The sequence below is a fragment of the Berghia stephanieae genome, chromosome 15 (assembly GCF_034508935.2).
Source record: "Berghia stephanieae isolate SIO BIC M18660-M18661 chromosome 15, UCSD_Bste_1.3, whole genome shotgun sequence".
Classification (NCBI taxonomy): domain Eukaryota; kingdom Metazoa; phylum Mollusca; class Gastropoda; order Nudibranchia; family Aeolidiidae; genus Berghia; species Berghia stephanieae.
In genome coordinates, this window is record NC_088374.1 from 19,536,185 (window position 1) to 19,549,240 (window position 13,056).

At 35.6% G+C, this 13,056-nt stretch overlaps 1 protein-coding gene across 2 annotated transcripts in view; it reads right to left on the reverse strand.

Moving 5' to 3' along the window:
- Positions 1–4,709: 4,709 nt before the first annotated feature.
- LOC144960611 (uncharacterized) overlaps positions 4,710–13,056 on the reverse strand; it is an 87,187-nt gene continuing 78,840 nt past the window's right edge. For both annotated transcript variants that reach the window (XM_078893835.1, XM_078893834.1), the window contains exons 13-15: positions 11,746–11,888; positions 9,627–9,948; positions 4,710–8,331 (exon numbers count right to left, since the gene is read on the reverse strand). In XM_078893835.1, the coding sequence (XP_078749961.1) occupies positions 8,012–8,331; positions 9,627–9,948; positions 11,746–11,888 (785 nt within the window). In that variant the 3' untranslated portion in view covers positions 4,710–8,011. The remainder of the gene's footprint in view (positions 8,332–9,626; positions 9,949–11,745; positions 11,889–13,056) is intronic.

Here is a 13,056-nt window from a genome sequence, read left to right on the forward strand (position 1 = left end):
GTTGTTATTGTTATTATTATTATTATTATTATTATTGTTATTATTATTATTAGTATTATTATTATTATTATTATTATTATTATTATTATTGGGGGGCAAAATGGCCGAGTGGTTAAGGCATTGCACTGTGACCCGGAAGGTCCCGGTTCGAGCCCCTCTTCAGGCACTTTGTTTTTTTTTCCTTAGCAAGATTATTAACCCCCAATTTGCTCACTGTGACAACATGGGTGATTCCTGTTGACATCAGACATCTTGTTTGATGAAATATCCAGGATGGAATGCCGAGGCGACGATGTCTAATGATGTCTTTGCGGGAGAGCATAATTTCAAAAAAATTATAAAAATAATAATAATGATAATAATAGTAATAATAATAATAATAATAATAATAATAATAATAATAATAATAATAATAATAATAATAATAATAATAATAATAATAATAATAATAATATATAAGAATTATTATTATTATTATTATTATTATTATTATTATTATTATTATTATTATTATTATTATTATTATTATTATTATTATTATTACTTTTACCACATGCCATTGGTTGTTTTATAAATGACACACATTCGTACTGTCACCACACTGTTGATAATTTTAACTATAACATTAACATAACTTGTATATTTTATTAATTTAATATATTATTATAAAGTATAATATAAATAATCCTCACTCGTACCCTGTCATATGTAACATATTCTTACACAAACATACAATTTTTATTGTTTTACTCATTATTATTATTATTATTATTATTATTATTATTATTATTATTATTATTATTATTATTATTATTATTGTTATTTTTATCATTATTATTGTTATTATTATTGTTATTATTATTATTATTATTATTATTATTTTTACTATTATTATTATTATTATTATTATTATTATTATTATTATTATTATTATTATTATTATTATTATTATTATTATTATTATTATTATTAGAAATTAAATGAAACTGAATGTGACATAACATTGGTGGTTGTGTCTGGAATTCGTTTTTCTTGACCTTCCATGGTGAGTGGGGATCACGTTTGCTGTGTTTTCTATCCCCATATAGATGGTGTGCGCTTGGCTAAGATACTCACAACATTGCCATTGGGAAATATAACGGACCAACACACAAAACTATGTGTAACCTTGGCGTTTATAGTCTGCTTAATACTGTTTAATGAGAATTGCTCATAAACACGGATGGCAAAAAACAATAATAAAGACGTGAGTGACGTCAACTTCATTCTATCTATATCCTATCTCCCTTTCCTGACCTCCCATAGTGGGCAGGGAGGTGCACACGGTGTCTTCTATCCTCTTATATCTGTTTTCAAACTTGCTTTATGTCTTTGTCTTGGAATGAGAGTACTTAGTTTTGTCCTGGTCCTGGCCGAATACCCTGGCTGGTAGGGAAACAGTCAAATGTATGGTTATAATTTTGGAAGATTATATTTTTTTTTTGTAAATCATCTCTCTGTTATGTATTGTATTTTTTTTTTTTTTGAACATTTGATTTGTAAACATTTGAGTAAAGTGTGTTCCTCTTAGTGTGGACCTGTGTTTGTGTTAGGATGAGACTTTTAGTGATCTCAAACCATGCCCAACGATAGTATGCTCTTGGAATCTACATCTGTTCCCTATTTGTGCCATTTCTCTTTCTCTTAATTTTCTTGTGCGCTTCTAATTGGAATTCTATAACTTTTTTTTACTGTCCCATGTTCTTCCTTTTTATTTTTACTGGCGCTGATATGACCTAAATGTGTCGCAAGCGCCGTAAAACCCTTAATAACAAACAAAACAAACGAACAAATATCCCCAACGAACCATGGATGTCGTCTACTGAAGAGGTGCGACCAGCATTGAAACGATCGTGCTGACGAAATACAATGTGAGTGTTCTGATTGATTTTAGATGCTCTCATTAATGTTCTCGAGCACTCTAGCATCTACAAGTACCCAGCAACACTAATATATACATATATATATTTATTTTAATATTTACCACACTGTTTGAGTCAGTCTACATCGATGTTTCAGGCCTAAAACATCGATGTAGACTGACTCAAACATTGTGGTAAATATTAAAATAATAGATCACTCCATTGCTACATGTCGAGCACTTTTCATACCATATTTGTATCAAACACAATTCAATATATATATATATATATACATATACATACAAATTCAGGGATATGACTTCATAAATCCGATTTCATTGTTCAATATTACATTTATTTTTTAATGCAAATTTGTTTCAAAATTTGGCAAACATAATGCATTCTCCAAATACTGATTTATATCTAAATAAATATATAAATAATTGATAAATTATATTAAAACACCATTAAAAAATAATTAATCATAGAAAATCTGAAGACGATAAAACAATGTAATTTCAATGTGTCACTATTCATCTATAAACACTTTGAACTCTTATGTTTGTGCCCGATGCGTACTTATTTTCAGGTCTGATAGCTGAACGCAATTATTGGGCCTGATTTAGCATTGTTGTAATGAACGATGTAATATGTTTGTGACAGTTTGAGAGTATTTCCATTACAACAGTGGTGGGAGGAGGGACTATAACAATTTGGGTTATCAGACCTGCAAATATGTACACGTTGTCATTTGTGCCCCATTCCATTCATCTCAAAACGGTATTATATCCAAGTGAGCTTGATGCTTAAAATGCTATTTTGAGACAATGAGTTAATTTTTTGGTATTTTTTACCAAACTAAGTGCAAGTCGCATACATATATAACAACTTAGGGAGAATGAACAAGTGCCAACTATACACTCATACAGATGTATAAAATAAAAAATAAAAAAAGAATAAGAAATATATGGCCTTTAAAAAAGAAAGAACTTCAGAGTCATAAGGCCCACGGAGTCAAAGTTTATCCCGATTTCTATGTATAGCCTGAAATATACAATTTCTAGAAAATTGCTTACTTCCTATTGGACAGGATGCTGGTCTATCGCAAAGTACTTTCCACCAGATTTAACAGACTAGTTTCTCATGCAAAAGGAACCGAGTTCGTTTCTAAGTGAGGTCTAGAATATTTTTCTGACCCCCCTGTCCACCCAGTAGTGATTGGGTAGCTGGGTCTGTTAGATCTGGTGGAAATCACTTTGTGTTAGACTAACAAGTTATCAAAAGGGTAGCAAGTAATGGATATTGTACATTTCATACTATAGAAAACTAAGATGAACTCTGGGTCCATGGGCCTAATAGCTCTGAAGGGTCAATTCTGAAAAAGAAATTATGCTGAATGACATTATTTTGACATAAATGACAATGTGAAATTGAATGTCAGCTTACAAAAACAGCCAGTGAAAACAGATAAAATGGACGTTTCGGGTTTTCTCTTATCAACAAAACTGGATGAATGAAACACTCCAGACCTTATCACATTCGTCTGTAGTGTTTTATTCATCCTGTTTTGTTGATAAAGGGAAAACGTGAAACATCCATTTTATCTGTTTTCATATACACACATATTAAATTGAAGCTTACAGTCAATTTCACATTGTTATTTATTTCTTCGAGCTTTGAGCATCAACATTGACATTATTTTTACATATGAAATTGTAAAGTGTCGTTGAACACGTTTGTGGGAGTTTAGAGTTGTATAAGTAAGTTATTATGAATGTCAAGAGAGCAGCAATAACAGTGATGTCACTCCAACTGTTACTTTATTGAAGCAAAGTTTTGGGCAAAAAAAGCAATCGCATAGCCACGGGTGCACACATTTGTGAACACACACACACACACACACACACATATTGAGATGGATGGTCACGTAGGACTCTCATATCAACATTTCCCTCCCTTCATGCACACACACACACACACACACACGCACACACACACAAAAAAAAGACGCATGAAGGTGTCAAATTTAATACAAATAAAATATATTCTCACATGTAATATATCAAATTGGTAAGATTTAATCCTTTCAGCAACATGTTTCGTTCATCATGCATAAATATAAACACATTTCCCACTTGCAGTTCGTTCATATTTCCATGTGAGACACAACCAACGCTATATTACTGGCCAGGTACTCATTTTACTCCGGAGTAGGGTACACATAATATGGTAAGAGAATGTGAGAAAAGACCATCTTCCAGCTTTGCGCCAGTGCTGCTCACAGCGTGATTTGACCTAGGGATAGTATTAGTATACAGATTTGGCTGTGAGTGTCATAACACAAGATCAAATGTCGTCAAATATCATAAAATGCATCGGAATAAATAAAACATGAAAACATTTGATAAATGAATGATGAAAGAAAGACAGGGTATTATCAATAATGATGATGATACTAATAATAATAAAAATAATAGTAGTAGTAGTAGTAGTAGTAGTAGTAATGATAATAATAATAATAATAATAGTAGTAGTAGTAGTAGTAGTAGTAGTAGTAGTAGTAATAATGATAATAATAATAATAATAATAATAGTAGTAGTAGTAGTAGTAGTAGTAGTAGTAGTAATAATGATAATAATAATAATAGTAGTAGTAGTAGTAGTAGTAGTAGTAATGATAATAATAATAATAATAATAATAATAATAATAATAATAATAATAATAATAATATTAGTAGTAGTAATAATAATAATGATAATAATTACTATAATTGCTGTGAATTTTTTTTTCCTGTACACATTGTGACATTTTATTTTAACTGTAAGAGTCTACTACTACTAAAAAGATTCAAATCATATTCAACACTCGTAAACCGACTGTGTACTTCTTTGCAGGTCTGATAACCCAATTGGTTATTATGAGATCATTGCTGTAATGGAACAAAATACTCTTAACTCACTCAACCCTAACACCGACTATATCCGTAGTTTACCCGCGATTACTTTTACCCCATGCCTATTATAATTATAGGCGTAGTCTCAAAGCTATTTTTAGTTTTAGTTTTTGCATGTTTATGATAGTTGGGAAAAAATAATTCTATCTACATGCATGCTCATTTTTAAGAATTTTTTTTTCCAATTTTGAAAAGAAGCAAATATTTCTAGGACTGAGTGAGTTAATCTAATATGAAAAAAGCGTCCATTACAACAATGTTAAAACAAGGTCAGAAATTGTGGTCGGTTATCAAACCTGTGCCTGGAGAGAAAAAAAAAATGTTAGACTTGGGACAGGGAGGGCACTGTCGAATGAAACACCATAAAAACATTTCTGAAATTTCGATAGGCAGCGTGGCTCAGTGGTACGGTCTTTGCTTTGTAGCTGAAAGGTACCGAGTTCGATCACCCGCCGCTGCGCTGTGTGGTCTTGAGCATGTCACCTCCCGCTAGCTAAATTTGCTGCACTGCATTGCGGCTGATGCCTGGGTTATTCCAGTCTTCCCGTGGAATAGACCCTAGAGACAAATTTCTCCTATGGGATGAATAAAGGGAATTTTATATTTATTATTTTATTTTCACGATCAAAACTGTATACGAGCTTTGCGTTCAAGCATGTTTTATTCAACTTTAGGTGGATCAGACCTCTGATGGCATCATCCTGGTGCGCAAAGCTCATATGTAGACTTCAGAGTTTTGATCCCCCGATGGTGAGAATTGGTGGTACATCATAGGTTTGATCCATGGACCATTGAGATATGACATACTGACTCAAAACACAGTGTTATATGTTAGAGTTAATCAGATCTCGAAAACTGAATTCAAATTAATTCAAAGTGATCAAGAATATGACATGACAGTATTTCAAATTAATTCTCACCTAATAAAACAAATAAACCATCTCATATTTTTGGTTATGAAAGAAATGTGCAGCTACTAGTTAGGTTGGACGTTAAACCGTTTCAATTCAATTAGTCATGTGATATAAACCTGAAAACTTATATAGCGCTATAACTCTGAGACATGGCAGAACTGCATCAAATATGTGCAGATGGAAACTTGGAAACAGTGATACCTGCCAGAAATGTCAGGCAGCCCCAGAGACCAGCGATCACATCGTTCACTGTCCAGTAACTAAACTTGATGGTGGCTATGAAACCATCCTTATGGCGGAGGAAGACTTTAGAAGCTGGGTTGACGAAATACATTTGGAGGTGTAGCCATACGCTACTACTACTACCAGACTCTAAGCACTGAAGTTACAAATTACTTTGGCTGAAACCTACTCATTCGCACAAACAAGCACACACACAAACACACACGCACACCCAACAGAAACCAGATACTTATCTTGCTTATCATATCATCTACTAAAATCAAAGCAGTTAAGTTAATTTATATCAATAATTAGATATATATTCCATATTATGTATCATCAATTGTTTTTGTCATTGTTTGAAGACGGGTTTTGAGCATGAAATAATCCTTACTTATCCATACCAGCGACCACCTGAGCTCTAGCCCTTCGGTCTTGTGCCATGACGAATGAAATAATCCTGACTTATCCGTACCAGCGACCACCTGGGCTCTAGCCCTTTGGTCTTGTGCCATGACATATGAAATAATCCTTACTTATCCGTACCAGCGACCACCTGAGCTCTAGCCCTTTGGTCTTGTGCCATGACATATGAAATAATCCTTACTTATCCGTACCAGCGACCACCTGAGCTCTAGCCCTTCGGTCTTGTGCCATGACGAATGAAATAATCCTTACTTATCCGTACCAGCGACCACCTGAGCTCTAGCCCTTCTTGTGCCATGAAGTATTTTGCACCTTTTAAAAATTTTTTAAAGCCCTTACTGTTATATATTCATTTTTGGTCAAGATTTTTTTATTTTACAGATCCACAGCTTGCAGCATAGAATTAACATCCACTTTATTATATCTGGGGGTCCCAATAGCTCAGTTGGTAGAGCACTCGCTTCACACGTAAAGGGAACGAGATCGATCCCGGGTGGAGTCGAGATTTTCTTTTCTGATCCCCCTGTCCACCCACCAGATCTAAGAGACCCAGCTACACATTAATCTACACAGACCTGACTATTTAAAATATAAAAATTCGTATTTATTTGGGAGATAAAAATTGTTATAGTCGCTATAGTTGACTTTAAAAAAAATTAATAAACAAAGATGAATTTAACCGCTTCAAAAGAGAACAAAATACCAAATACGGAACGTTTTGGCCTCAAAACCATTCTTCTGCCAACAACAACAAAACAATAAACAAGTAAATACATTATTAAATTCCAGAATGACGACATTGTTGTAAATCTGGAATTTAGTAATGCATTTATTGTTGTTTGCTGAAGAAGGGTTTTGAGCCCGAAACGTTCCGTGTTTGGTATCTTGATCATGGCATGCTGGGGAGTCTCTGGTCTGTCTTCCCACCCTAACCTGTATTCCTTGCCAGCTGCATAACATCAGGAGTTGAGCTGCAGATCCATGTTCCTCATTTAATTAATTTTTATTGGGTTTAGTCAAGTAGCCTTCATTCTGTTTGGTATCTTGATCTGCTTTTTTGTTTTGTTTTTTTTTGAAGCTGTTATGTATTCATGTTTGTTTATTACTTTTTACAGTCCACAGCTTCTAGCAGCTTGGTGTCACTTTGACGGAGTTGATTTTAAAAATAAACACTTGACTCTCATCACAAAGATTAAATAACACACTTCACAAAGATTAAAATCATATTACAGTCTGACATCAAAATTTCATTTTCAATAAGTTTTAACTCACTCAACCCTAACACCGACTATATCCGTAGTTTACCCAGGTTACTTTTACCCCATGCCTATTTATTACATTTTTCAGAGACAAATTATAGGCGTAGTATCAAAGTTATTGTTTTTAGTTTTTACATGTTAATGATAGCTGAATAAAACTATCTATGTACATGCTCGTTTTTAATACATTTTTTTTTACAATTTTGAAAAGTAGCAAAAATCTCTAGGATTGAGTGAGTTAAAGACTAAGAGATGCTTATAAAATCCTCAAACTGGAGGCAAAATGTCCTAATTCTACCATTTTATTATTTTGTGATAGTAAGGTCTGCTTGACCTCACCTCAACAACCTTCGTAGACTCTCTGTTAGAGTCATTGCACTGGTTTTCAATAAGAACTTCAGCCGGTAGTATTCCTCCACACTAAGCCCCGCCCCTAGCCCGCCCTCTCTACTGGCAAGCTGGCCAATCATCTGAGTTCTCTGAACCTCCAGCCACATATATAGTTCTTGTTCCTTGCTGGTTCCTTTAGCAACTCCTTCATTTCCACTGGCTCCGCCCGTTGATGATTTGGCCCCGCCTCCTCCTGTTGGTGACACAGGAAGGTCAGCTTTGCGAGGTCCCCATAGTAGGTATTCTATAGCTGTTCGGACTTGTCCTGTGGGAGAATAAATAATATAAATGATAATAATAATAATAATAATAATAATAATAAAAATATTAATGATAAAAATAATAATAATAATAATAATAAACAAACAGGTCGTATGGGATGGCTGGCCTTGATAGATCTGAGAGAAAGTAGTTTTTCTTTTTCAAAAGACAAGCAATTCATACAGTGTTTTCCAATGCTATTAAAATTCTTTGTGCCATGAGTTCTTATGGCACTAGCTGAAGGACAGTAACAAGAAACTCAAGTAAAGCTTAAGCAGAGTCTTCAGAGCAAAAAAACAACAAATCCTTCTTGAACAAATGTTCAGGTCCCTAACTTCTTAACCCTCTCCTTACCAACCTTAGGAAAATCGTCACATTTGTTACGATCCAACCAGCACTTTTATCATTCAGATTTCTTTTGTAAATCAGACAATTTAAAGAAAAATGTTTTATTATAGCTATAAATAAAACATGACACTGAGTTGTAGAGTTCATTTTGCTGATCGATTTTATTATGTTTAGAATGTATTTGTTGCTTTTTTGTGGGAGTAAGAAAAAACTATTTTTATGTTCGGCGGGATTGAAATTTTGGGGAAAATTCTGAAAATTGTTGGTAAGGAAAGGGTCAAACTCCAAAGAGACTGGGTCACATCTAGGTCATGTCTTCTTGGTGCCTTTCTGCTTTAAAAAAAATTGCCAACACCAGGGCTTGAACATATGACCTTCTAAGCCAAACTTTAACCAGGGAAAAGCCACACATTATGATTAAACATGGTATCCTGATAGCTCAGTTGGTAGAGCACTCGCTTCACATGTATAGGGACAAAGATTGATCCCGGATGAAGTCGACTTTTTTCCACCCCCCCCCCCCCCATCTCCCCCTGTCCACCCAGCAGTGACTGGGTAGCTGGATTTGTTCAATCTGGTGGAAAGTACTTTGCAATAAATAGACTAGCGTCCTATCCAAAAGGATAGCAAGCAATTACTATTGTCCGTTTCACGCTATAGAAACCAGTGTAAACTCCGGCTTCATGGGCTTAATGGTTCTGAAGGACGACTTTTTAAAAAATGATTAAACATACGGGATAGCGTGGTCCAGCGATACGGTCTTTGCTTCGTACCTGAAAAGTAACAAGTTCGATCAACTACCACTGCACTGTGTGGCCTTAAGCAAGTCACCTTGCCCTAGCTCAATTTGCAGCGCTGTACTACGGATATTCCAGTCTTCCCTTGGAAAGGACCCGAGAGACAAATTTCTTATATGGGACGATTAAAGGGAATTTATTTTATAATTTATACCTAAATTCTCAATTCTCCGTCCGTCCAGCATCCCTCTCAGCTTGGACACAATTTTCTTTGGTGTGGAAATCACTCTAGTATCATCCTCTTCCTCCTCCTCCTCTTCTTCCTCATCCTCATCGTCCTCATTATCACCTTCCTCATCGCGACACAGGTCAGGGAATGCGTTGACCATCAACCTGTCAATCAAATTACACATGGCCTCTCCTTGAGGGACGTCAGAAGATCTGTGCTGGGGAAGGAAGGCGACTACTTTACCACGGAGGTCCGATCGGGATATCAAGAAAACATCTTGGTAATCGGTCTCGGTCACGGCAAAACCCTGAAAGAAAATTTTAAAAGAAATTAAAACATACTAACTCACTCAATCCTAGAGTGTTTTTTTTTGCTACTTTTCTAAATTGGAAAAACATGTATTAAAAATGAGCATGTGCATAGTATAGATAGTTTTATTCAACTATCAATAACATGTAAATACTAAAAACATTAGCTTTGATAACACGCCTATAAATTGTCTCATAAAAATGTAATAAATAGGCATGGAGTAAAAGTAACCTGGGTAAATTCGGATATAGTCGGTGTTAGGGTTGAGTAAGTTAAGAAGTAGGGACACATTGAAAGCCTAATACTAAGTGGCTACATAGAGGAAAAAAGAGCTCGTGGTCATCAGAGGCTGATGTTTTTGACCAGTTTGAGGCTGTCATCAACAAGCAACATCCCTACAAACTCCTGAGTAAATGAGAGAGGCAGAGGACAGATCGTGGTGGAGGAGGCAGCAGCTTCTAACGGTGCTCACACTATTATGTTATGACAATTGACTCAATCAGAAAATTCTTCACCGCACTCATGCACTGTTGCAACCCCGCCCGGAAGCTTCATCCCAACACACCGTTCATCTAGATGCTCTGTGGTTTCGGGTTCTAGCCCACATCAGGTACATGTTTGGACAGGTGGAAAGTCCTCTCTGATGAAGCGATTTTGCCGTGAGGCAGGTCCTCGACCAAAGCCGATTCGCTACCGCCCAGTGGAGGCATGTGATAGACAGCAATGTGCATACAAGCGCAGCCCACTGATAAGTAATACCTTTTGACATTTTGAAGGCAGGACTAGATAGTTATCAAAGTTTCCTTTTCAAGAGTAGGGGCTGCCTGAAGCCTGTGATTATGAAAATGCTAACGAAAGAGTGAAAATGTAGAGGCTTCGTATAGGAATGATACAGACAATGGACGTTTCAGGTACAAACCTTCCCCAGCAATACAATACACAAATTAACATGGAAAACAAATAAATTAAAAGTAAAATGCAACGAGTACAGATGACACAAGTTATTTTGCATTTTACTATATTTTATTTGTTTTCCAGGTACTCATTTTACACCTGAGTATGATGAGAAAATGTGAAGAGCCAAGGATTCAACTATGCGCTGAGCAAGGCTCGAACCCAGGACCTTCCAATCGGAAAGCGAGTGTCATACCACTAGACCACATAGACGCACATTGGGGATTTAAAACCTGTTATAACCGGGTCCCTGTGATATCCAGATTTGTTATACACGAGTTCTACTGTAATGAGAATGGGTTCTGTTTTATTTGTTTTTAAGGGTTCTACGGCGCTTGCAACACATTTAGGTTATATCAGCACCAGTAAAAAGGAAGAAAATGGGATAGTAAAAAGTTCTAGAATTACAATTAAAGCACCCAAGAAAAAGTAAGACATAGGGGAACTGGGAACAAATAGGGATCAGATGTAGATTCCAAGAGCATACAACCAATGTACTTAGTTTGAGATCACCTATAAGTCTCATCTGGACATAAGCACAAAATCCAACAAAGAGGAATACACTCAAATGCTTATATTATACATTCAAAATAACAAATATAATAATACATAACAGAAAGATGATTTACAAGGAAAAAAATATCATCTCTCAAAACAATAACTATGCATTGACTGTTTCCCTCCCAGCTAGGACTCTGGCCAGGGCCAAGACAAAACCAAGTAATCTCATTCCAAGACAAAGACTGAAAGGATGTTGGAAAACAGATATAAGGGGATAGAAGACACAGTATGTACCAGAATGGAATCGCTTTTGGTAAGGAACAACAGGAGTAGGACGTACCTGGTCTAAGCAATGGGACATGGCACTGAGAAGTTGTAGGGCTATGGTCAGGATGACATTCAGGTAGACCTGGGGGTCAGAGGTCATGGTCTCTCTCAGCAAGGACAAATGAGAGTCCAGGCTTTCTACGATGTCAAACTTTCCTGGAGAGAATTTTGAAGAGGGCGGGCAGTCAATGAATAGAACAAGTGATTGATGTTTCCATGATTATTTATAATATATTGATAGAAATGATAGTAAAGAGAGTAACAACAACAACAACAACAACAACAACAACAACATCAACAAAAAAAAAAAAACCAACAAAAATTAAAAAAACAAACAACTATTTTAATAAATAATAACGTGAAGTTGAATGTAAGCTTCAATTTAATGACAAAAACAGATTAAATTAAATTGAAGCTTACATTCAACTTCACGTTATTATTTATTTCTTCGAGCTTCGAGCAGCAACATTTACAAAACTATTTTAACAACGTCAAAAGCAAATGACCCCAACAATCATCAGAATTTGCATACAAAATCTTTCATCCACACTTCCTTCAGATCCATTAGGCCCATGGAGCCAGATTTTATCCAGGTTTCTACAGCGTGAAATGGGCACTAGCAATTTCTTGCTTGCTACCCTTTGGATAGAATGCTGGTCTAACACAAAGTACTTTCCACCAGCTCGAAGAGACCCAGCTACCCATTCATTGCTGTATAGACAGGGGGGGGGGGGGTAAAATTGACTGCACCGGGATCGATCATGATCCTTTTGCATGTGAAGCGAGTACTCTACCAACTGAGCTATTGGGACCCCCTTTCATTCACAACAATCCCCCCAATAATTTTAACTCACTCAATCCTAGAGATTTTTGCTACTTTTCAAAATTGGAAAAGAATGTATTAAAAATGAGCATGTACATAGATAGTTTTATTCAGCTATCATTAACATGTAAAAACTAAAAACAATAACTTTGATACTACGCCTATAATTTGTCTCATAAAAATATAATAAATAGGCATGGGGTAAAAGTAACCCCTGGTATACTACAGATATAGTCAGTGTTAGGGTTGAGTGAGTTAAACTTACAGACAGTGACCAGACATCTGGCCTCTGTGGCGTCAGAGACACAGTTCTGGAGAAGTTTTGATGTATTGATGTAATGAAGGGTGAGGAAGTTGAAGTGGATGGATTGGACAAGAGCAATTGTTTGCTACCCTTTGGATAGGACGCTGGTCTATCGCAAAGCACTTTCCACCAAAAGTCAACAGTAACACTGAACATCTAGGATGAGACATGATGCCTGTAGTAGTCCTTCAGAGTCA